The sequence below is a fragment of the Musa acuminata genome, chromosome BXJ3-8, assembly GCF_036884655.1.
Source record: "Musa acuminata AAA Group cultivar baxijiao chromosome BXJ3-8, Cavendish_Baxijiao_AAA, whole genome shotgun sequence".
In the NCBI taxonomy this organism is placed as follows: Eukaryota; Viridiplantae; Streptophyta; class Magnoliopsida; order Zingiberales; family Musaceae; genus Musa; species Musa acuminata.
In genome coordinates this window covers 3,363,209-3,389,492 of record NC_088356.1, presented here as the reverse complement: position 1 = coordinate 3,389,492, position 26,284 = coordinate 3,363,209, and the positions used below count along the sequence as shown (strand labels likewise).

Genomic DNA, 26,284 nt, shown 5'->3' with positions numbered 1-26,284 from the left:
TCCCACAAAGATTGGATCGAGCCACTTTTAGATGCAAAGCTCGCTTTCACCGAATTGGTTGCACCAAACCGACCAATAGAAGAACGCCACTTTAAAATTCGTGCTGACATGTGGGCTGACTTCTCAGGTCTCGGCACGTTACCGGTCGCTAGAGACTGCCTTCCTATTGGAGGAAGACATGGGTCCCACGTCCTTCAACAGACCTATGAAAGGACGCCACCTGTTTGCTCGCCCGTCCAAACCATGAGAAGTGACGCTGAGGAGGTGTGGGACCCACTATTTCTACTGACCGACGAGGAGGCGTCCGTCCCAGATGGGGCGCATGCGGTTCGAATTCGATGATAGCAGGTTACAAGCGCGGTGGGAGAGGATCCGCCACTAGGTTAGTAACGGCTCCCCGAAAGTTATCGATATCACAAAACCGCACGCCGCCACGGATCGGAGAGGAGGTTTTGTTTGAAGAACGACGACCCTCTGCTTACTCGAAACCTTCGAGAGGAGAGCCGAACAAGCGAGTGTTTGTGTGTGTCGGGGAGAGGGGATCGGAGATCGAATGGAGCACGGCCTCCTCCCCCATCGTCTACGAGCCGAACATGGCTCTCTCCTCGCCTCATCGTTTCCCGCCGCCTCCCTATCTGCCGGCCGGAAGCGCCACCACTTTCCATCATCGTCTTCCGTCAAGGTCCCTATTATTTTCCCTCCTTCGTGATTAGTTCGCTAGATTCCTGGTTTTAGCTTGATTAGAACTTGCTGATCGATGATTTGGGTGTTTTCCGAACCGATGTGGTCGGATTTCTTGGAGGTTTCTCCTCATAATCGATTTCTTAGATGCATCTCGTTGCTTCTTCATTTGCTGGTCGAAGTGAATCTAGTGTGCTGCCACATAATTTCTTGGTCACAAGGTGGTTGACCTTAACATTTGCCATAAGAACCATTATACTAGTGTCAGTGTTTTCCGAAGGAAAAAGGTCTAGTGCTACTCTTTGGAGATCTTCTTAACAAGTGACAGTCTTGGTAATGTTTGATTTGCCAAGAGGGGCCATTTTAGCTGATGTTGACTCCGAGTATTGCCCATTTTACTTTTTTAAGTGATAATCACGAGCATCTCATTGGTTCAAATAAGTAATTGATATGAGTTTTCTACCTATCATCGTGCTATTTGCTTATGACATTATGTGGATAAATAATCTTAGGCTGATCAATAAATTCTCCGTATTCCGAGTGCTGTTGTATTTCCATCTCTATCCTGATAATCCTAGTTTTTGAAGTGTCATGAGCAGCTAGTTGGTACTGTGAGATTGGAGAAAAATGTGAGTTTAAGATTTGAATCTATTATTAGTTTTGGAAAATGCTCATTCATAATTATTCGTGCATTATGAGTTGAGTCAAATTGTAGTTGCCATGTGAGGAACGTAATAACAAAGAAAACTTGGTTGGATAATGAAAAAAGCGACAATTGGAACTGGCAGGCAGCAGCTTATTTGAGTTGAGTTGTATGAGATGTGCAGGCAGCATACCACCGTGGATAGTGGTAAAAGCAACAAAACTGAAACCGGTACTTGAAACCTTTCTGCAGACCATTTCATAAATCAGTTCAATCAGTTGAACCTTCTTTTTTGTTGAACTGCTAATAGGTTTTTTTTCTCCTGCTTTGTAACTTGTTACGTAAATCATATGATTATGTGGGATTTAACTATTAATTTTCGTTTGTGGCATTCACATCTTTTGTGGATAAAATCAAGCTGTTTATGTTGCCTTCATACCTGTCTCTACTTCGAGACTTTCCTAGTCCCACTTTTAAATTTCAACCATGTCATCTGTTTATTCAGTTTTAACATTGATCAAATGTCACTTTTGGACTGAAGTATTTTTAGTTTTTGATCAATTTACTTGGAAGTATGCTGAAGAAGCAGTTTTACCAACTGCTCTTCCCCTCCTAGAGCTCATCCTGTCTAGTTATGTAGCATTCAGAATAGTTTTTATTCTGTAGCTTTATTTTCCAACAGTAGCATTTATAAATGTTTATAAAACACTATTGAATTTAAAATTGATGGTTAGCCTAGCGTTGTTGATTATACGTTTGCCAAGTTGAACTTATACTTTCTGTTTACTCTTTTCAGATTCAAAATCAGTTTCATTCCATGTCGTCTCTTGTTTTAGGGGCCTCTAGCACAATAAGATGTGAAGCAACTGAAGCCAGTGTTTACAGGTATGAATATATGCATCCTGTGTGATGTGATATTGTTGAGCAGGATCTCTATGCGTCATGTTCCTATATTTTCAAGTTTTTTCAAAAAATATTTTTTCCTATCATCTTTAGTGATGCTTCTAAACAATTAATTTGATTTTATCTCTTGTGGCAAAAGATCCTTGTAGCCAACCCTAAATAGTTGGCATATTTTGGCTTCTTGTTGTCATTGTTGTACTGATATAAGTCAAACATCACGAATATTGAAATTACTCTGAAGTTAAATGTCATGAATTTGTATGAGCATAGGAACAACAGTCAGTTTTGGGTGAATAAGCCTGTTTAGTTTAGCTACACCATGGCCATTGGTTAGTGTTTGTCAACTCATGCGTATTTTTCTTTCACAAACTCTGCTTTTGTTATTCCCTACTTACAGCTAAAAGGTAAAGTTTGTGTGGATGTGCTAACAAAGATGATATATAGCTCTTTCATTGTTTGGCCTTGACTTCTAGCCTACCCAAATGTCCAGCATAAGAGTGTGCTAGTGGCAAGGTACTGCAATGTGATGGCTTTCGTCAGTAATTTTATTTTTGAATTTGAAGTCCAGGTCTGTATTTCCATTGCATTCTATCCACAAGTATGCCAAAGCTCAATTGTAAGTTTCAAAAGTTCACTGAAGGGGAGATATTGTCAATTTTATTAGACAAGAAAGAGTAAGACAATTACTCACTTTTCTAATCTACTTAGTCAATTCGTTTATCACTTAAAATTGTCAACTGCATTTGTCAATATTGGATATCTTTATGTGAGCATCTGCAATTGAGAATGAATAACCCTTAAGATAAAAAACCGGCAGCAGTCTGTTCCACTCATACTGATGTTGCTTGCAAGAAATTGTCCTGTTTTCAATCTATTTAGGTAAATTTGGAGGGAGCTCTTCCCTTCTAAATTTTGAGTGATTATGAGTTTTCTTTTGGTTTTTTTGATAGCTTAACTTTCTCTAGTTGTGGCTATTTGACATCTCCATTTTTGTGTGCTAAGTTTTTTTATCAAGATTTATCTGAAATAACTTGCTCTATCCTACTGGATTTGTTTCAAACTTTTTACCAATCGTACTGGTTGGCATTGAGCACAATTTTGAAGTGTAATAATTTTCAGGCCATGCAACTGATAGTCATGTTAATTGTTTTGGCCTGTTTTGAATTTATTTATGCAAAATAAAAGGGAGTACAATTTACTCAGTAGTGTTGATGATGTTTTTGGTTATTGGGATATGCTTGACTTCCATTATTTGTCGCTAATGTAATTCTCCATTTGTTGTATTAATTTATTGTTGAAATTTGTCTGAAATAACTTGCTCTTTTTTCTTTTTAATTCCATTATATATATGTAATGTTTTAAATACTAAGGTACATAGACTGTACCATAGTATTTTGATATCGTACTGGTGTATAAAAAGTAAGGTTTGATGTATCGAAGCATACCGCTCGGTACGGGTGGTACATACCAATCCGATAGAGGATCGCTACGGTCAGTACATCAGTATATCCTAGTATATCGTGTGTCGGTATGTTCGATATTACTCGGTATGTATCGTATCAATAGCTAGTCGTTACACTGGTATGGACTGATAATGCAAACTATGATAAAAAGTACTGTTATCGTACTTGTATCCACATATCACCAACTCTTTAGTACTGGCACAGGTATGGGCACTTGTATTTGAAGTCTTGGTAAAATAATTTTTTAAGATTATACTTTTCTTATGATGAAAACAATTTATTAGTAAATTTATAATGTTTTCCTTTCAGTGTATCTTATGTTTCTATTTGCTGTTTGGTAAATGCTGATAATAATTGTGCGTTTGGGCAGGGAAACTGTTGAAACTATAAATTTGGACTGGGATAATCTTGGATTTGGACTGGTGCCCACTGATCATATGTACATTTCCAAATGTTCCCAGGATGGAATATTTACAAAAGGTGAATTGCTTCGTTATGGGCCCATTGAATTGAGTCCATCATCTGGAGTATTAAATTATGGGCAGGTTAGTAAAGAATTAGAAACTCACAACTTATTTGCATTTAAATTGCATAATCATGGTAGCATTTCACATAATTAATTTAATACGTGTATGGTTCTCAATTTGCTATCACCATTTTTTCCTTTTCAAAGAATGAAAAACACTTGGTGTATTTTTGAGTCGTAGTTTTGAAAATTGGGAAGACAAGCGTCAAATTGTTGGAAATGGAATCAATACAGGCTTGTTTTTCATCTCCGTTGATGATAAATACTTAGTGGAAGCATTGTGATCTGCCTTCTGTTTTTCTATGCTTCGAGTACTGATTTCTTGTCTTTTAAATTCAACATAATATCGAGAAACTTAAGTTTCTGAGGGTCACTGAGATTTTGATGTGAAAAAAGTTCGTTAATTTTGTACCCAAACATTCTAGTGACTTACTGAGTTTGTTTCTTTGACTTCTTGACTATCTTTTGAATGAGAATCATACAAAAAATAGATGCCGATCACCATGTGGTTGATGCTAGTATGTTGCATGCATGCACTTGAATACAAGATGTATTGAAATTCGAAGTTATGCATCATATTGGATTCTTATGAATTTAATAAATTTTGTCTATTAGAATGTTCATGGTTTGTATTTCAGGGACTTTTTGAAGGTTTAAAAGCATACAAGAAGGAAGATGGTTCTATTCTACTTTTTCGACCCCATGAAAATGCCTTGCGAATGAGAATGGGTGCAGAGAGGATGTGCATGCCTTCACCAGCAGTTGAGCAATTTGTTGATGCCGTGAAGCTCACTGTTTTGGCAAATAAACGCTGGGTAGTTTTAATGCTACTGTCAAGCTTTAAGTTTAAGCATATCTATATGGAATTTAAGATGCATAAACTGCTTTGATTCTACGATGCAGGTACCACCTACAGGTAAAGGTTCCTTGTATATTAGACCACTCCTTTTTGGGAGTGGTACTGTTCTTGGTCTTGCACCAGCTTCTGAGTACACCTTTCTTATATTTGTCTCACCTGTTGGGAACTATTTTAAGGTTGGTCAACCTTGCCTTTTGCTTCTCTAGAAAGTTATCTAGGTTGGTTCACTTCTTTTCCAGCTAACATAAAGAACATCGTCATATCTGTAACTGTGATGCTTGTTTCAGCATCATGCACTGTATGCCTACCTTTGTATGATAACATCTGAAGAAGGTATAAGGAGACCTCATTGAAGTTCTAAAGAAAACTTGCATTGATCAGGGCATGAGAAGTGTCCAGATGACAGCATCAAGAATCAAGAATTAATTACCAAAAATAAAAGCAAAAATGAAAGTGAATCTTCAAAGGCGTCAGATGCTTCCAACCTGAAATTGCTGGGACAAATTAATTACCTGGTTATCTAGGTTTGTCTGAAATTGCTTGATATTGGGGACAAATAGTTCCCTAAGTTCATGATGGGAAATTGAATCTTCTGGAGGTTGTTGAGTAATAACACTTTTTTCTCCATCCTGTACCCTTTGTTAGTTATTGAAATAATTGATCGTATGCTACTAATTTCTCCAGGTTTATTTGATAAAATTGAAGGAGAATTCCAGTGAACATGATATCATCAAACCAGTATATGTGAACAATTGAAAAATAAAAACTATGCATTCTTATGTAATCTCACCCATCTTTTGTACGTGGATGTTATGATGCCTTTTATTTTCTTTATCTCTTTCTCCTGATGCTGCAATGTTTTTACGCATGCGTTTAAATTTTTTTGTTACAAATTCTGATGAACTAGTTTCCATTGGCAAAGAACAAACTAATAGGTGGAAGTATGCTTTTCAGGAGGGCTTAGCTCCAATAAACTTGGTAGTTGAAAATGAGTTTCACCGTGCAGCCCCAGGTGGAACTGGAGGTGTAAAGACTATCGGAAATTATGCATCGGTAAGTGAATTTGTTACAAGTGTTGAACAAGCGAGTCTTATAACTGCTTTAGCATTTAGGCTCTTACTGTGCTCAAGGTCTTTATCTGCTGTAGACCGTAGGCAAGCATAGCTTTACACCATACCTTTTGTCGGTAGACAGCTGCTTGTTGTTGGCATTTCTGCATATGCTCATTCTATTATGCTCTTGATGGGTCATGTATTGTCTGACAATTACTTTTGGACCACTTTTGAGAAGATAGGCTGTGTTTACACTATCATCTCAATTTGGATGTCTGGACTGTATGTTGCTTCGTAAATTCTGTCAGTTGGAACTGCACTATACTTAAAATATAAAATTAAAGACTTACATATAAATAATGCTCATCTATAGATTATTTTATGGCACGCTAGTGTGTAGTTTATACTTTATAGAGCTCATAAAGAAGGCATTGCACTTGCTCGCCATGGAAGTTGCTAGTTATATACTATTTTAGTTTATTCTTCATTTCTTCAAAGTTGTTTAGTGTAATGATTCAGTTCCTCATAATGTTTAGAATGCAGAAACTTCCATTAAATTGATAAGTTTGTGCAGGCTTCATTTATGAAAGAGGGATTTCACACTAAATTCAGTAGAACATGAAAAACATAATTTGTTAACATGCTTAGGCAGTCATGAGCAGTAATCCTTTACCAAGCTTATGTGGAAAACTTAGGCACACCGGCAGATGCTTAGAGAAAAGTTCTTAAGATAATATTAGATTTGGTGCTTGTATATAAAAATTGCTTGCAAAATATTTTAATAATCTGTACATTGTCACAAAACATATTATGAACATATGCAGCCTTTCTGCATTAACTTTTTACTGTAAATTTATATGATGTAATTTTTATTACCCATTGTTTCATATTGGTCATCCAATTTTAATTCTAAGAGTTGTTAGATTTTCATTCTAAATTTTATAGGTGACTTATTTGATGATATTTTTAAAGTGCTGCATAGAACTACTAGCAAAAAATAAGTATAAACACTATTGTAACGATGAAGATCCAATGTGCATTATGGCTAAGAACATGCATGATTAAGAGTATGTATAATTCAACATATTCATGTTATGTATAAATATGTTCTTTTCTTCTGTACTAAGTACATAAACAAGACCTGCACATGTTGCATTACCTAAAATGACAAGCATGCTAATTTTTGTGATTTTTTTGAAAAAAAAATTACCTTCAAATGTAACAAGGGAAAATCAAAGGTCTCATCTAGGTGTTTCAGTGATTGCTTGGCTTGAAATCCAAAGAGGGCTAGGCACTTAAGAGGTATGATGACTCAATCTGTCTGGCAGCCTGATGATAACATTGATGGTGATTTTTTTTTTATAAAATTCAAAGAAATCAAGTATAGTTGTAATAAAGAAAAACTACAATAGAAAAAGAATTATGATCTTAAAATGGTGAAACCTGCTAATATTTTTAGTGGAGAAAGATGTAAAGAAATATTTGTTTGCACTCACCCTGGCAGTCTCCATTAAGGTCCTCCCTTGTTCATACTTAACTCCTACTACCAACATGGCTGCCTTAAAATTATCTTAGCTTACAGGTTAAATGACTAGCACCGAGACAAGAAACATGTTCTCTACGGAGAAATGTTTGCCTAACCACTTGTTTATGCCTTGAAGTGTTTTAATTCAACTAATTCCTCTGTATCTTTTATATTTTGTTTATCTATATGATCGAGCATGAATATTTTTAAAGAAGTACATTGGCTTTATACATTGATTTTATCTAGAAATTGGCTTTATACTTTTTATATTAAAATTTGAAAAAGAATACAAAAGAACAAGGAGTACATTGTGGTCAGGTGCATTTGGTATTGCAATTTTTTATTAAGTATGATCTTTTGATTTTTTTTATTTATTGTCCTGTTTTCTTTATGTATTTATGTAATTCGTCACATGTATGTCCTAGAACAACAATAAAAAATGAAATTTTGAATTTTTTTCTGGCCACATGTTTTGTAAAACTTCAAAACTTTGTAGTCCACCATCCTATAATACTTAATTTGGAGGAGTAATTGCATAATTCTCAAAACCCTCCTATAATGCTTAATTTGGAGGATAAATTGCATAATCCTAACCAAGACATCCAGAAAAGCAAACTGGAAGTTGTTAGTTATGCAGTACTTCATGGTTAATAATCCTTTCAGCTGTTTTATAGCAGCTAATATACTCGAGAAATGGGCAGGGTTTTTAGAGATGATAAATGATTTTGATGTAGCAGTACAATCAATGATAAAGGGCCACTTCTCCAAGACCATGTTTTTTGCTTAGGTTAGCAACCTTGAGGCCCTTGCATGTGAATGTTGATGTTGTATTAATGTCTTTTATCATTTTATTCCATCATGAGTTGTTTCTTAGTGCAATTGAAAGTGCTAAGTGATAAGCTTTGGAAATTTCAAGTTCAAGTCCTTAGTAAAACTTGGATTGTTATGGTCTACATTCTTGGTAATATGATTCCTCTCTGCTCATCTTTATGTAGGTCCTGAAAGCACAAAAGAGAGCTAAAGAGAATGGCTACTCTGACGTTTTGTATCTTGACTCTGTTCATAAGAAGTATCTGGAGGAAGTTTCATCTTGTAATATTTTTGTCGTGAAGGTATGGATGCTATGAATTCTCTTGTTTGTCTATGGTGCTTTGAAGCATGTACCTGAACTATTTGCAATCAGTGATGTTTCCACCTGGCACCAAAGCATGAAATTACAGCTTTATTTTGTTACTTAATCTGCTAATACTTAATCAATTCATGATTGAACTAGAATTAAAACATTTCTTGAAGAGCTTCAACTTTTCAGTGTTTGTCTTTCATATATCGGCATTTGTTTAAGGGTTACTTTCTTGGCAAAATGTACAATACTCCTTGACTCAGTGTATAAATAAAATACATTTCTGAAGTGTACTTTTTGCATCATCACATGCTGGCCTTTTAGCTAAATCATATGCTGTACTTCAGAACTATATTCTTTGGTTGTTTTAAATATTAAACTCTTCTATATATTCTTTATTCCTTTTGAAATTTGCTTTGTCAATTCTTGTGATAATCAGTGACAAAGCATATCTTTCTTCTTGTGCATGGATGACAGTTGACTATAGAATCTTTTAGTAAGCTGCTTTGGACAGTATCTTTTCTTCTTCGGGCACTATTGTTGCAGGCAGTCCAAATTTTTATGACATTGAATGACTTTTTCTTTGACAGAACAAAATCATTTCAACACCAGAAATAAAAGGAACAATATTGCCAGGCATTACAAGGAAAAGTATAATTGATGTTGCTCGTGGTCAAGGCTATCAGGTATTGAGTCCAATTGTCTTTTACATACTTCATAAAAGGATTTTGGTGTGTTCATTGCTTCACATAATAGCTTGATGGAAAAAAGAAAACAATTGTGCTTACTTTTGTAGGTTCAGGGTTGAATATATATGTTAAAAATCCTCATGTTGCTTTTTTTTTTTGCTTCTTTTTTCCTTCTGCCTCCATTTGAGCATTCTTATATTGAAGTTGGTATAGATTTAGTTAATTATTAATCATTTATGTTTGTTGATATTAGTTGAATCTATTATTTTTTTTCTGCTCAATTTATTCTTTTCCTAAAGCAGAATTTTTAACCAACTTGTGAATATGTAGTTGCCCGATGAGAGTATTATAATAAAAAATATTGTCTTTTTCATAATCATTATACCTTTCTCCTCATGGTAGTCATACAACTTTGCAGGTTGAGGAGCGTCTTGTGTCAGTGGAAGAACTGCTTGATGCTGATGAAGTTTTTTGTACGGGAACGGCAGTTGTTGTTTCTCCTGTGGGAAGTATAACATATTTGGGAAGAAAGTATGTTCTATCTCTCTTGTAGTTCCATTCTTCTTTTGATACCGGATATATTATATGTTTTACCAATTGGATCTAGGGATAAAACTTTTGAGGTTGCTTTCTACTTTAGATGTTTGAAGATCTGAAACAGGATATTCACTGGAGGGAGCCTCTTAGATATCCTTTTGGTTTCTCGCTTTTGTGGTTACTCTGCCATATTCTTGAAGAAGTGCATTAATAAAATTCTGATGTTAGTCAAGCTTTGCCTAATTATTTGAGTTCAGTGTGGTGCATCTTTTTTATTATTCCTTTTGCCTTAAAAGCTGGTTTTCTGTATCTCGGAAGGCTTTTCACGGTCACTTCCTGCCACTTCCATTCTGATAATTGTCTTCCACCTGTTCTCTATATGCTCATGTACCTAATTGTCTGCCACTTCCAATAGTTCTCAATGCTGTTTGGTTCAGTCGTCTTATCTTGCTGTGTTAAATTGATGCAGGGTTGAGTACAAGAACAACGGAATCGGGGTTGTATCTCAACAGGTCTATTCTTCACTTACCAGTTTACAGATGGGCCTTACAGAGGACAAGATGGGTTGGACAATGAAGTTAAACTAGTAGCTTCATAGTGACTTCAAAGAATAAATGCATTGCCCTCATCTGTAACCAGTTTAGTTCGACTCTTTGCAGTTGTTGGAACACTCATGACCGAGATACATATTAAATTTATCGACCGAGTAGTATTATTTTGCTGTATGAGTCAACCTTCACTAGCGCTGTTCGTCGATAACATATTGCAATATCTTAGTTTGTGATGCATCCCGCATGCGTGCATCTTCACCCTTGACAATGGTTGGATCTTTCACTTCAAGCTAGTCATGTGGAATATCAAACCGAGGCAATATGATATTGTGAATTCATCCTTAGATGCATTGGAGCAACTGAAGTGGATGGGCTCATTTTATTTGGGTTGTATATGACATGAGAACAAAATTGGTCCTGAGCAATAACAGCGTCACTCCTTGATGGCAGAGCATCATTTGTACAAGTTCTTCGATTGCTAGCTAATTTCTTGTCCAATCCTTCGATTGCTAGAGCGGGAGATGTCAGCATTTCTGTGAAACTTAGGTAGATATTAAGATGGTCTGCAGCTTGTTTGAGTTACATGTTGATTGACGGATTCTTGGATGGATCGATAAATTTTGCCTCCATGTCTTATGCAGGACCATGTACTGCTCCATCATAACTGGTCCCAGTCCAGAAGGGCAAACATCCGTGCCTCTCGTGTTTTGTGCTCATCTGATGTCAGGTCTTATCATTTAATCATTCAATCCTTAATGGGGAATAATTATCATTCGACATGTTCTCATCTGATGTCAGGTCTTATCATTTAATCATTCAATCCTTGATGGGGAATAATTATCATGCAATACGATCGGACGCTCGAATAATTGATCTTGAATCCCCTGGAGGGTATATTTTTACGAGCAAGCAAGCTGGTGGCAGCGATGCAATCTTGTTGTGGAGACACATAATTTGGGAGCTTAATTTACATAAGCACTGCATATGTTTTATACAGATATCTCAGCATACATATACACACATAATCCAAATACTAGTATATTCTCACATATGTTCCCAATATATACAAATATATACATATATATACACATCACATGCATTCCGACGAATAAACCATGGACATGGCACATATGCAGAAATAAGGGGAAGAAGGTAGACACTGAGGTTGGCCCCGTCCTGGCCATCACCATGTTCTTATTGTTTCAGTTGGGCAGGAGGAGCTCTATAATATGCAGGAAAAGTAGCAGGGAAGAACGTTTGCCTAACCCCTTCTGCTTTCATGAGGGGGAGAACGATACCTGCAGCAGCCTGAAATAAAAGGAAGCATGACAAAATGAGTCGTCAACTTCTCATAAGAACATTTAAGCAGCTAAACTAAACTAGAAACTTTCACTACTTACAGAAATCAGTCTCGCACTACCACGTAATCCCCGGACTGATGGAATTGGCAACAGTAGATGACCAACTCCATGAGTAACAGCAACAAGGAAGTGGATAACCAGATGCAGTGGGCTGGCATTAAGACCACCGATTAAAGCAGTAGAGACACTTGAAAACCCACCTCCAAGGCTCAGACGGTCAAAATAGGCTTGTCCAATTTCCTTCCTAGCTTCATCAGGTGATGCGCCGAATAATTTGTAAAATGCATCTGCCAGCATGTTCATTGTAGAAGCAACCGGCTGCAAAGGAAGAAAAAAGGAATATATGTATGATGCACAACATGGAGAGTCTGCAGCACAGCATCAAACAAGGACAACACTTTTGTCTTACTTTCCGCAAAATGTAGAAAGATTCCAAGTATTTGCAGAGAGCAGCAGCATCATGGAGATCATGGAGAGGCCTAAGAAGATTACGTAGCACGATTACATCAGATAAGCCCACCGTCATTCCTCCACCAGTTAGGGGATGGCGCATATTGAATGCATCCCCCATCAAGAGGACTCCGGGTGTAAGATGAGCATCAGCTGGCATGCTCTTGCATGGCATAGTTCTGATGTTTCCTTTATCAATGGCCGCAACAAAAGCATCATGCAGCTCAGTCGGAACCTGGATTAACCAGAATGCTAGAATTCACAACAATAATTGCACAGAAATTTCCTTAATGCGACAAGACATCATCTTAATTTGCAATGCTCACTCAAAAGTACCTGAGGTGCCACAATAGTCTTCAAATAATTTTCCATTTCACCATTCGCAATAGAAGGAACCTTCTGCCCAGGGACATCGACCAAACAGCGAGTCTCCGTGCTACTTATTGAGTAGAACAATACTACTGAAGGATCCTCTAAGATAAAGTGCACATAGTTCGGAAATGGAAGTTGAAAGTCCTCCAAAAGCAAACCAACAAAATAAGAAGGTACATCCACCTGTAAGAATGAAATTTATCAGTGCTACAACCACAGCTTACGTGTACAAATTCTTGTCAAAATACAAGTGAATGTCAAAAAGAGATACTTCTGGTGAAATTTTTGGCAAATTGTTATAATGAATAAATGCAGTTATTAGAAGAGAGAAATGAAAAAGAAAAGAAACTTCAAGTTCTCTATTTATTTTTACCTTGGAGGAACAGAGTGTGTGCCTCAGATTCGAAAAGCAGCCATCACATACAACTGTAAGAGGTGCAAAAGCTTTCGATTCTTTACCAGATTTAGTCTTGTAAACTACCCCCTTAACTATTCCGTCTTCTTTAATCAAGGATGTTACAGTTCCCTGCTTCAACTGAACACTGGAAAAGAAGGGGTTGAACTTTAATTTCTTTTAAAGAAATATAGAAGCAAAAAGTCTTGAAATGTATATGAAATTTAGTTTATGTAACAGTGATGATTTGCATCCTAATGATGCTTCATTGTACCAGTATTAAGAGTAACAGGAAAAAAGTGTTGCCTAATCTGATCATGCTTCAGTGTACCAGCATCATTGTACCTAATCTGATCCATCTAATCAGCTCAATGTCGATAGCTGAATAGTATAGTATAGGAAAAGCGTTTACTGATATTGAAGATTATTTCTTTAGTACTTTTCTTTTCCAATAATTGACCTACTGATACATCCTTTTTTTAAAATTCAATTATTCAATTAGTAACTGAAAATTAAGCATGATGCAGGGCGCCTTGAATGCCTTACTCAAAACTTCATATGGATTGATCATTAACAAAAGCCTCTATGAATATGTTAGCTAACAATGTTCAAGGATCAAATCCTATCATCACCACTTATCCTTTGCACAAAAAACAAAACAAAAAAAACCTTCTTTTACAGATTCGAGGTTCGACAAAGTGTTCGATCAATGTTGAACTGTTAAATTTCATAATAAACCACATGCAGCCTCTTTTACGAGTTGGACTAAGTATTCAATCATTACCAAGCTGCTGAATTTTATAACATCAGGTTCTTAAATGAAAAGATATCTAAAGGAAAGTTTTTGGCATCAAACAAAATCTTAGACTTAGTAGAATTCTGTCTAAGGCTAAATGAATGTTGCAAAAAAACAAAAAACAAAAAATGATAAGATGACAGCTAATCAATAGAAAATTGCTTCATATATCTCATATAAGGTATAACATCATTCAACCGAACAGTATACCTATGTCTCGTATGATCGAGGAAATAAAAAAGAGTATCACTACGATAGTAGAAAGTTTCAGAATAGATGATAGATAACCTGGACAAGGACGCTGCTTTCTCTCGCAATCTTTGGATGAAACGCCCATGATGGAAGCTCCTGGCAGCAACATCTACATGATACTTCTCCAGAGATATTGAGAGTTTGGCGAGTCTCCCATTTTTGTAAAGAACATAGCCAAGGACCCGCTGAGCATCGATCTCGTCGACACAATCTACAGTGCACAAAATTAATGGACGAGTATGAAATCGCAAGCATGACGGCCAAAATTGCAGCTAATCATTCAAATATATTCTCCGACTGGTCAGCCGGGTGCCTTACCCTCGAGCCCTAGCTCAAGTAAGTTTAGGCAACCTCCAGGTTGCAAGACTTCACCAACAATTGTGTCCGGCTCAGCCAAATCTCTCTCGATGACATGCACACGTCTACCATCCTGCACAATCAGAATCATGAAGCCGCTCTGTACGTCACGATTCCGGTTTACCTTTCCCTTATCAAGCTATAAATACACAGATAGCTACGTGGGTGGTGATGTTGGCATCGACTAAAAATCCTAGTTTTGGCTGCTCTGCTAATAACTATTGGGAAGCTTAATGGCGATAAAAGAAGAAGGAGACGTCACCTTCCCGAGCGCATAAGCAAGAGCGGAGCCGATGACCCCGGCGCCGACGACGATAACATCGGCCCCACCAAATCCGGCGGCCACCGCGCCGGAATCGCGCTTTCCAGTGGCCTTCCGGCCCTTCCCCCAACGTCCATGGATCCCGAGGAGGAGGAGAAACGCTAGGATCGAAGCAGCGATGACTCCCAATGGGTACATTCCCTCCATCTCCTTCTCCCACCGAGTCTCCGTGTCTCGCTTCCCTACTCCCTCCCGTCGTCGCGAACCACACCTATAAATAGGGAGAGGGATATCGGTCGCCGCTCTTACCTTAACCTAACGTTGCGACGCTCTCTCCTCAGTGCGGAAGTTGGCATGTCAGTGTTTTTATCGCTGGGATATGTAACGCTCGATTTTTTTACCAATAAAAAGGTCTGACAGTTATATCGATCATTAAAACTCGTCGCCAATATCGCCACGTGGCCTCCCATGTCAGATCTCAATCACCCCCAGTCGTATCCACGTATCATTTCGGCAGGCCGGTGGCCGGTGATACGAGCCCTGGTGTTTCTGGAGTCATCCAAAGAGTACAATACGCGCATCGGTTCGCATGGCGATGGTGGAATCCCAATCTTAGATGGGAGGAACAATAGGACTTGGATAGAAAACTGGAGGTCAAGTTCATGACAATTTTGGATGATTGGAACATGAGAAGAGCATATGAGAAAGATTGCAATGGAATCATTAGAACAAAAGGGAACAATTTGGAGGGCCAGAATTTTTTTCTTAGGTGAAAAAAATCCGTAATTTTGGATGATGACGGATGTTTCCTAGGTGATTCAAATCATCGCACCAAGCAATTTCCCACTGCTTATCCTATTCATGGGTGGGTTATTCGCTTCGCTGCTTGGCTTTTTAGATATTTTTTTGATACCAAAATATATTTTTAAATTATTATAATAAAAATATATGTAAACTAATGTGAAAATGAAATAGTGTATCTCCAGCCATTATTGTCAAGAATTTTAACAACGATTTCTTCTTGAACTTTGATATTTTTCGGTTCAGAATTCTCGCTTTAGATGGTGTGAGAAATCCTTTAGACCTCAAAGAGATGTTAGCCCAATGACCAAAATCTTCGTTTATATAAATGTTCTCCCATCAAAAATATTTATTATTATCAACTCATAACGATCAAAAATTAATTCAAATTTATAACGTTTGAATCATAATAATAAATTTTAATGATATTAAATAAATTATTTAATAATAATAATTTTATTTATAATGAATAAAAAAATAAAATATTTAAACCATAATAAATAAAAAAATATGAAAATAAATTATGAATCTTAACGAGAACGGTTACTACTCTCTATAAATAAATTGCTTTATGTTGGCTTTCATAGAACAATTACTTGTATACGATCATTCTCATACAACTAAAATTCGATACGAAGAAGAAGCTAACTTCCAGAATGATGTAGGCTACGACTAAAAAGCATCCATCCATCCATCCATCAGAATAGAAAAATGGGCATGTAGAATTCCAAAAATCTTCACAAGCAAGAGTTATTAAAATATTACTGGACATGGGAACTACAAAAGACATGAATGAACATAAATCTCTGATCAGGAAAATCTAGTCAGAGGACTGCAATTGTTTGTGATTTTGCTTCCACGAGGGAGATGTCAGCATTTTTGTGGTTATAAAACTTGTGTAGGTATTAAGATGGTCTGCAGCTTGTTTTCTTCCTCCCACTTGAGTTACATGTTGATTGATGGATTCTTGGATGGATCAATAAGTATTGCCTCCATGTCTTTTTTGCAGGACCATTTACTGTTCTATCATAACAGCTCCTAGTCGTTAAGGTTAAACATCCATGCCTCTATTTTTTTGTTCTCTTCTGATGTCAAAGTCTATCATTTTATAATTGCATCATGGGGAATACTTATCGTACAATATATTATTGAATAATTTTTTTAATTAAACAAGATATATTATAAACATGATTAGATTTTGATTATCGATCGATCAATAGAAATGAAGTCAAATTATAATAAAATTTCTTAGCATATTTTATTGTTATCGATCATCGATCAATTTAGAGATATTTTATTTCATATTTTAGCATTACATTTATTATTATTTAATTTTAAATTTTAATATTAAAATTTATATAAAATAATAAATTCTTATACTGATTGTTACTAGTTTCTTGATGGATACATAAACACATCACCGATTGTGCTGGACACTGGAATGATTAGTCTTGAATCCTCTGGGCGTAGATTTTTCGCAAGCAAGTAAGCTGGTGACAATGACAATTTCGATATGGAGACAGATAATTTGGGAGCTTAATTCACATCATCACTGCGTATGTTTTATAAGGTGTGGAAACAAGTTTTGTCTTCACAACACACGACTGTAATCAGAGATCTCAGCATACATACACACACATAGTCCCAATATACATCACATACATTCCCACGAATAAACCATGGACCATGGCACATATGCATAAATAAGGAGGTAGAAACTGCACCATACTGAGCTTGACCTGTCCTGCCATCCATCTTCTTATTGTTTCAGTTGGGCAGGAGGATCTCTATAATATGCAGGAAAAGTAGCTGGGAAGAACGTTTGCCTAAACCCTTCTGCTTTCATGAGGGGGAGAACGATACCTGCAGCAGCCTGAAATAAAAGGAAGCAGCACAAAATGAGTCCTCAACTTCTCATAAGAACATTTAAGCAGCTAAACTAAACTAGAAACTTTCACTACTTACAGAAATCAGTCTCGCACTACCACGTAATCCCCGGACTGATGGAATTGGCAACAGTAGATGACCAACTCCATGAGTAACAGCAACAAGGAAGTGGATGACCAGATGCAATGGGCTGGCATTGAGACCACCGATTAAAGCAGTAGAGTCACTTGAAAACCTACCTCCAAGGCTCAGACAGTCAAAATAGGCTTGTCCAATTTCCTTCCTAGCTTCATCAGGTGATGTGCCGAATAATTTGTAAAACGCATCTGCCAGCATGTTCATCGTAGAAGCAACCGGCTGCAAAGGAAGGAAAAAGGAATATATATGTATGATGCACAACATGGAGAGTCTGCAACATAGCATCGAACAAGGACAACACTTTTGTCTTACTTTCCGCAAAATGTAGAAAGATTCCAAGTATTTGCAGAGAGCAGCAGCATCATGGAGATCATGGAGAGGCCTAAGAAGATCACGTAGCACGATTACATCAGATAAGCCCACCGTCATTCCTCCACCAGTTAGGGGATGGCGCATATTGAATGCATCCCCCATCAAGAGGACTCCGGGTGTAAGATGAGCATCAGCTGGCATGCTTTTGCATGGCATAGTTCTGATGTTTCCTTTATCAATGGCCGCAACAAAAGCATCACGCAGCTCAGTTGGAACCTGGATTAACCAGAATGCTAGAATTCACAACAATAATTGCACAGAAAGCTCCTTAATGTGACAAGACATCATCTTAATTTGCAATGCTCACTCAAAAGTACCTGAGGTGCCACAATAGTCTTCAAATAATTTTCCATTTCACCATTCGCAATAGAAGGAACCTTCTGCCCGGGGACATCAACCAAACAGCGAGTCTCCGTGCTACTTATCGAGTAGAACAATACTATTGAAGGATCCGCTAAGATAATATGCGCATAGTTCGGAAATGGAAGTTGACAGTCCTCCAGAAGCAAACCAACAAAATAAGAAGGTACATCCACCTGTAAGAATGAAATTTATCAGTGCTACAACCACAGCGTACGTGTGCAAATTCTTGTCAAAATACAAGTGAATGTCAAAAAGAGATACTTCTGGTGAGTTTTTTGGCAAATCGTTACAATGAATAAATGCAGTTATTAGAAGAGAGAAATGAAAAAGAAAAGAAACTTCAAGTTCTCTATTTATTTTTACCTTGGAGGAACAGAGTGTGTGCCTCAGATTCGAAAAGCAGCCATCACATACAACTGTAAGAGGTGCAAAAGCTTTCGATTCTTTACCAGATTTAGTCTTGTAAACTACCCCCTTAACTATTCCGTCTTCTTTAATCAAGGATGTCACAGCTCCCTGCTTCAACTGAACACTGGAAAAGAAGGGGTTGAACTTTAATTTCTTTTAAAGATATATAGAAGCAAAAAGTCTCCAAATGTATATGAAATTTAGTTTATGGAACAGTGATGATTTGCATCCTAATGATGCTTCATTGTACCAGTATTAAGAGTAACAGGAAAAATGTTTGCCTAATCCGATGATGCTTCAGTGTACCAGCATCATTGTACCTAATCTGATCCATCTAATCAGCTCAATGTCGATAGCTGAATAGTATAGTATAGGAAAAGCGTTTACTGATATTGAAGATTATTTCTTTGTTACTTTTCCTTTCCAATAATTGACCTACTGATACATCCTTTTTTTAAATTCAATTATTCAATTAGTAACTGAAAATTAAGCATGATGCAGGGCGCCTTGAATGCCTTACTCAAAGCTTCATATGGATTGATCATTAACAAAAGCCTCTATGAATATGTTAGCTAACAATGTTCAAGGATCAAATCCTATCATCACCACTTATCCTTTGCACAAAAACCAAAACAAAAAAAACCTTCTTTTACAGATTCGAGGTTCGACAAAGTGTTCGATCAATGTTGAACTGTTAAATTTCATAATAAACCACATGCAGCCTCTTTTACGAGTTGGACTAAGTATTCAATCAATACCAAACTGCTGAATTTTATAACATCAGGTTCTTAAATGAAAAGATATCTAAAGGAATGTTTTTGGCATCAAACAAAATCTTAGACTTAGTAGAATTCTGTCTAAGGCTAAATGAATGTTGCAAAAAAACAAAAAAACAAAAAAAGGATAAGATTACAGCTAATCAATAGAAAATTGCTTCATATATCTCATATAAGGTATAACATCATTCAACCGAACATTATACCTATGTCTCGTTTGATCGGGGAAATAAAAAAGAGTATCACTACGATAGTAGAAAGTTTCAGAATAGATGATAGATAACCTGGACAAGGACGCTGCTTTCTCTCGCAATCTTTGGATGAAACGCCCATGATGGAAGCACCTGGCAGCAACATCTACATGATACTTCTCCAGAGGTATTGATAGTTTGGCGCTTCTCCCATTTTTGTAAAGAACATAGCCAAGGACCCGCTGAGCATCGATCTCGTCGACACAATCTACAGTGCACAAATTAATGGACGAGTATGAAATCGCAAGCATGACGGCCAAAATTGCAGCTAATCATTCAAATATATTCTCCAACTGGTCAGCCGGGTGCCTTACCCTCGAGCCCTAGCTCAAGTAAGTTTAGGCAACCTCTAGGTTGCAAGGCTTCACCGACAATTCTGTCGGGCTCAGCCAAATCTCTCTCGATGACATGCACACGTCTGCCATCCTGCACAATCAGAATCATGAAGCCGCTCTTTACGTTACGATTCCGGTTTACCTTTCCCTTATCAAGCTATAAATACACAGATAGCTACGTGGGTGGTGATGTTGGCATCGACTAAAAATCCTAGTTTTGGCTGCTCTGCTAACTATTGGGAAGCTTAATGGCGAAAAAAGAAGACGGACACGTCACCTTCCCGAGCGCATAAGCAAGAGCGGAGCCGGTGACCCCGGCGCCGACGACGATAACATCGGCCCCGCCAAACCCGGCGGCCACCCTGCCGGAATCGCGCTTTCCAGCGGCCTTCCGGCCCTTCCCCCAACGTCCATGGATCCCGAGGAGGAGGAGAAACGCTAGGATCGAAGCAGCGATGACTCCCAATGGGTACATTCCCTCCATGTCCTTCTCCCACCCACTCTCTGTGTCTGGCTTCCCTGCTCCCTCCCGTCGTCGCGAACCACACCTAAATAAGGAGAGGGATATCATTCGCCGCTCTATCTTAGCCTCACGTTGCTCCGCTCTCTACTCACTGCGGAACTTCGCATGTCATTATCTTCCGCTGTGATATTTGACGCTTGCCTTTTTTAGCCGTAAAAAAGGACGACCATTATATCGGTCATTAAAACGGAACCAATCACACTTTCGAAATCGTGTCGTCGCCAATACGGCCACGTCGCCTCCCCTCTCAGATCTCAACTACCCCATTTCTCTTCCGCCATTCACGAATTATTTCTTGAGTTGTCGTCAAAATCGAACTGTACAATGACGGCGACTGTTCACAAGGAGCTGGTGGAGACAGCGGAATCACAGCTTTGGATGGGAGGAATAGTAGACTTGAATAGAAAGTCGAGGTCGTGTTGGATGATTGGAACATGAGAAGAGCATATGAGAAAGATGCAATGGAATCAGAAGAACAAAGAGGAACAATTTGGATGGTAAGAATTTTCTTCCTAGATAGAAAATTGATTAGCACACAGATCCGATGGACAATCTCTCCTCCAATTACATCCGTAATCGAACACATCACAAGCAAGAATTTTGGGTTTAAATCAGGAGGGAGGGAAGACAGATGGAAGCCCACACCACAAAGCATCAGAGAGCTAGCTGTGTTCATCAAACCAGACAAGAACAACTAAGAACTAGAATAAGCTCATCAAGCAGGGATTCCCACAACAGCAGGCCAGACAGAATAAGCTCATCCATCAGCTGTGCTCATCAAGCAGGGGTTCACCAGAACTGCAAACCAGAATAATAAGCTCATCCATCAGCTTTGAAAGCAACAAACTAGGCAGGACCAAATATGAACAAAGGCAGTTTACCTGCAACACATCTCAGGCACTCTAAATTAGTTCCCACCCGATGCAGAGAGGCTAAAGAATGCACAAGACAAAACAGCTAGTGTTAATATGGATGGCTGTGGATCAGTTGCGAACATTTGAAACTACTGCAAGATGACTGCATAACATTTGCAATCTGCAAAAGCTTGATCACCAAATAAAAAGTGTTCAGAGCAATATAGTAGCCTTCTCCGTGTTTGACTTGCAAAAAACACACAAAAGAGAGGAGTAATCCAAGTATAGTGGTTAATGCAGGAAAAAAAAGGGAGCAGAAGACCACAGTACATAGGAGATCAATACAGGTGATTCAAATCATCACACCAAGCAATTTACCACTGCTTATCCTATTCATGGGTGGTTATTCCTACATGGACTTCGTTGCTTTATGTTGGCTTTCATAAAACAATTCCTTGACAGAATCTGTGACCAAAGAGTTACTCTCTATAAATAGATTGCTTTATGTTGGCTTTCATAAAACAATTACTTGACAGAATCTGTGACCAAAGAGTTACTCTCTATAAATAGATTGCTTTATGTTGGCTTCCATAAAACAATTACTTGAGAGACTCATTGATCGAAAGATTACTCCCTATAAGTAAGGTGTGCTCTGCAAACAACAAACAAAAGTAACTAAATCGAGGCATACTTGTATACGATCATCTCTCATACAACTCAAATTCTACACGAAGAGGAACCTAACTTCCAGAATGATGTAGGGTAAACATCCATGCCTCTATTTTTTTGTTCTCATGTCTTTTTTGCCTCGGACCATTTACTGTTCTATCATAACAGCTCATCATCGATCAATTTAGAGATATTTTATTTCATATTTTAGCATTACATTTATTATTATCTAATTTTAAAATTTAATATTAAAATTTGTATAAAATAATAAATTCTTATGTTTACTGTTACTAGTTTGGTGATGGATATATAAACACATCACTGATTGTGCTGGACACTGGAATGATTAGTCTTGAATCCTCTGGGCGTAGATTTTTCGCATGCAAACAAGCTGGTGGCAGTGACAATTTCGATATAGAGACAGATAATTTGGGAGCTTAATTCACATCATCACAGCATATGTTTTATAAGGTGTGGAAACATGTTTTGTATTCACAACACACGATTGTATACAGAGATCTCAGCATACATACATACACACACACATAGTCCCAATATACATCACATACATTCCCACGAATAAACCATGGACCATGGCAAATATGCAGAAATAAGGGGAAGAAGGTAGACACTGAGCATGGCCCCGTCCTGGCCCTCCCCATGTTCTTATTGTTTCAGTTGGGCAGGAGGATCTCTATAATATGCAGGAAAAGTAGCTGGGAAGAACGTTTGCCTAACCCCTTCTGCTTTCATGAGGGGGAGAACGATACCTGCAGCAGCCTGAAATAAAAGGAAGCAGCACAAAACGAGTCGTCAAATTCTCATAAGAACATTTAAGCAGCTAAACCAAACTAGAAACTTTCACTACTTACAGAAATCAGTCTCGCACTACCACGTAATCCCCGGACTGATGGAATTGGCAACAGTAGATGACCAACTCCATGAGTAACAGCAACAAGGAAGTGGATAACCAGATGCAGTGGGCTAGCAATAAGACCACCGATTAAAGCAGTAGAGTCACTTGTAAACCTACCTCCAAGGCTCAGACAGTCAAAATAGGCTTGTCCAATTTCCTTCCTAGCTTCATCAGGTGATGCGCTGAATAATTTGTAAAATGCATCTGCCAGCATGTTCATTGTAGAAGCAACCGGCTGCAAAGGAAGGAAAAAGGAATATATATGTATGATGCACAACATGGAGAGTCTGCAACATAGCATCAAACAAGGACAACACTTTTGTCTTACTTTCCGCAAAATGTAGAAAGATTCCAAGTATTTGCAGAGAGCAGCAGCATCATGGAGATCATGGAGAGGCCTAAGAAGATCACGTAGCACGATTACATCAGATAAGCCCACCGTCATTCCTCCACCAGTTAGGGGATGGCGCATATTGAATGCATCCCCCATCAAGAGGACTCCGGGTGTAAGATGAGCATCAGCTGGCATGCTTTTGCATGGCATAGATCTGATGTTTACTTTATCAATGGCCGCAACAAAAGCATCACGCAGCTCAGTCGGAACCTGGATTAACCAGAATGCTAGAATTCACAACAATAATTGCACAGAAAGCTCCTTAATGTGACAAGATATCATCTTAATTTGCAATGCTCACTCAAAAGTACCTGAGGTGCCACAATAGTCTTCAAATAATTTTCCATTTCACCATTCGCAATAGAAGGAACCTTCTGCCCGGGGACATCAACCAAACAGCGAGTCTCCGTGCTACTTATCGAGTAGAACAATACTATTGAAGGATCCGCTAAGATAATATGCGCATAGTTCGGAAATGGAAGTTGACAGTCCTCCAGAAGCAAACCAACAAAATAAGAAGGTACATCCACCTGTAAGAATGAAATTTATCAGTGCTACAACCACAGCGTACGTGTGCAAATTCTTGTCAAAATACAAGTGAGTGTCAAAAAGAGATACTTCTGGTGAGTTTTTTGGCAAATCGTTACAATGAATAAATGCAGTTATTAGAAGAGAGAAATGAAAAAGAAAAGAAACTTCAAGTTCTCTATTTATTTTTACCTTGGAGGAACAGAGTGTGTGCCTCAGATTCGAAAAGCAGCCATCACATACAACTGTAAGAGGTGCAAAAGCTTTAGATTCTTTACCAGATTTAGTCTTGTAAACTACCCCCTTAACTATTCCGTCTTCTTTAATCAAGGATGTCACAGCTCCCTGCTTCAACTGAACACTGGAAAAGAAGGGGTCGAACTTTAATTTCTTTTAAAGATATATAGAAGCAAAAAGTCTCCAAATGTATATGAAATTTAGTTTATGGAACAGTGATGATTTGCATCCTAATGATGCTTCATTGTACCAGTATTAAGAGTAACAGGAAAAAAGTTTGCCTAATCCGATGATGCTTCAGTGTACCAGCATCATTGTACCTAATCTGATCCATCTAATCAGCTCATTGTCGATAGCTGAATAGTATAGTATGGGAAAAGCGTTTACTGATATTGAAGATTATTTCTTTGTTACTTTTCCTTTCCAATAATTGACCTACTGATACATCCTTTTTTTTAAATTCAATTATTCAATTAGTAACTGAAAATTACGCATGATGCAGGGCGCCTTGAATGCCTTACTCAAAACTTCATATGGATTGATCATTAACAAAAGCCTCTATGAATATGTTAGGTAACAATGTTCAAGGATCAAATCCTATCATCACCACTTATCCTTTGCACAAAAACCAAAACAAAAAAAACCTTCTTTTACAGATTCGAGGTTCGACAAAGTATTCGATCAATGTTGAACTGTTAAATTTCATAATAAACCACATGCAGCCTCTTTTACGAGTTGGACTAAGTATTCAATCAATACCAAACTGCTGAATTTTATAACATCAGGTTCTTAAATGAAAAGATATCTAAAGGAAAGTTTTTGGCATCAAACAAAATCTTAGACTTAGTAGAATTCTGTCTAAGGCTAAATGAATCTTGGAAAAAAACAAAAAACAAAAAATGATAAGATGACAGCTAATGAATAGAAAATTGCTTCATATATCTCATATAAGGTATAACATCATTCAACCGAACAGTATCCCTATGTCTCGTATGATCGAGGAAATAAAAAAGAGTATCACTACGATAGTAGAAAGTTTCAGAATAGATGATAGATAACCTGGACAAGGACGCTGCTTTCTCTCGCAATCTTTGGATGAAACGCCCATGATGGAAGCACCTGGCAGCAACATCTACATGATACTTCTCCAGAGGTATTGAGAGTTTGGCGCTTCTCCCATTTTTGTAAAGAACATAGCCAAGGACCCGCTGAGCATCGATCTCGTCGACACAATCTACAGTGCACAAATTAATGGACGAGTATGAAATCGCAGGCATGACGGCCAAAATTGCAGCTAATCATTCAAATATATTCTCCAACTGGTCAGCCGGGTGCCTTACCCTCGAGCCCTAGCTCAAATAAGTTTAGGCAACCTCGAGGTTGCAAGCCTTCACCAACAATTGTGTCGGGCTCAGCCAAATCTCTCTCGATGACATGCACACGTCTACCATCCTGCACAATCAGAATCATGAAGCCGCTCTGTACGTTACGATTCCGGTTTACCTTTTCCCTTATCAAGCTATAAATACACAGATAGCTACGTGGGTGGTGATGTTGGCATCGACTAAAAATCCTAGTTTTGGCTGCTCTGCTAACTATTGGGAAGCTTAATGGCGAATAAAGAAGACGGAGACGTCACCTTCCCGAGCGCATAAGCAAGAGCGGAGCCGGTGACCCCGGCGCCGACGACGATAACATCGGCCCCACCAAACCCGGCGGCCACCCTGCCGGAATCGCGCTTTCCAGCGGCCTTCCGGCCCTTCCCCCAACGTCCATGGATCCCGAGGAGGAGGAGAAACGCTAGGATCGAAGCAGCGATGACTCCCAATGGGTACGTTCCCTCCATCTCCTTCTCCCACCCACTGCGTGTCTCGCTTCGCTTCGTCGTCGCGAACCACACATAAATAAGGAGAGGGATATCATTCGCTGCCCTTCTCTTAGCCTGACGTTGCTCCGCTCTCTAGTCACTGCGGAACTTGGCATGTCATTATCTTCCGCTGGGATATTTGACGCTTGCTTTTTTTAGCCATAAAAAAGGA

The 26,284-nt window shown here is 38.2% G+C and overlaps 4 protein-coding genes across 5 annotated transcripts; 1 reads left to right on the top strand and 3 right to left on the bottom strand.

Moving 5' to 3' along the window:
- Positions 1-413: 413 nt before the first annotated feature.
- Positions 414-10,723, top strand: LOC135645648 (branched-chain amino acid aminotransferase 2, chloroplastic-like). Of its 2 annotated transcripts, XM_065164260.1 has the most exons (10): positions 415-682; positions 2,121-2,209; positions 4,061-4,235; positions 4,855-5,031; positions 5,120-5,251; positions 6,030-6,128; positions 8,648-8,764; positions 9,363-9,458; positions 9,880-9,992; positions 10,468-10,723. In XM_065164260.1, exons 1-10 carry the CDS (start codon positions 554-556, stop codon positions 10,583-10,585), a joined length of 1,245 nt encoding a protein of 414 aa, XP_065020332.1. In that variant the 5' UTR covers positions 415-553; the 3' UTR covers positions 10,586-10,723. The 2 variants fall into 2 exon arrangements, with proteins under 2 accessions (XP_065020333.1, XP_065020332.1); XM_065164261.1 differs by lacking the exon at positions 5,120-5,251 and having other exon boundaries at positions 414-682.
- A 779-nt stretch (positions 10,724-11,502) lies between these two features.
- Positions 11,503-15,159, bottom strand: LOC135645646 (squalene monooxygenase SE1-like). The gene is made up of 8 exons (XM_065164259.1): positions 14,794-15,159; positions 14,493-14,604; positions 14,211-14,385; positions 13,106-13,274; positions 12,697-12,915; positions 12,320-12,595; positions 11,950-12,228; positions 11,503-11,857 (listed from the first exon to the last, which is right to left on the bottom strand). Exons 1-8 carry the CDS (start codon positions 14,998-15,000, stop codon positions 11,744-11,746), a joined length of 1,551 nt encoding a protein of 516 aa, XP_065020331.1. The 5' UTR covers positions 15,001-15,159; the 3' UTR covers positions 11,503-11,743.
- Positions 15,160-17,108: 1,949 nt separating this feature from the next.
- On the bottom strand, positions 17,109-20,660 carry LOC103994331 (squalene monooxygenase SE1-like). The gene is made up of 8 exons (XM_065161346.1): positions 20,402-20,660; positions 20,104-20,215; positions 19,823-19,997; positions 18,718-18,886; positions 18,309-18,527; positions 17,932-18,207; positions 17,560-17,838; positions 17,109-17,467 (listed from the first exon to the last, which is right to left on the bottom strand). Exons 1-8 carry the CDS (start codon positions 20,606-20,608, stop codon positions 17,354-17,356), a joined length of 1,551 nt encoding a protein of 516 aa, XP_065017418.1. The 5' UTR covers positions 20,609-20,660; the 3' UTR covers positions 17,109-17,353.
- Positions 20,661-22,630: 1,970 nt separating this feature from the next.
- LOC135645242 (squalene monooxygenase SE1-like) lies at positions 22,631-26,210 on the bottom strand. Its single transcript, XM_065163429.1, has 8 exons — positions 25,885-26,210; positions 25,586-25,697; positions 25,305-25,479; positions 24,201-24,369; positions 23,792-24,010; positions 23,415-23,690; positions 23,043-23,321; positions 22,631-22,950 (listed from the first exon to the last, which is right to left on the bottom strand). The coding sequence occupies exons 1-8, from the start codon at positions 26,089-26,091 to the stop codon at positions 22,837-22,839; spliced, it is 1,551 nt and encodes a 516-aa protein (XP_065019501.1). The 5' UTR covers positions 26,092-26,210; the 3' UTR covers positions 22,631-22,836.
- Positions 26,211-26,284: the final 74 nt, after the last annotated feature.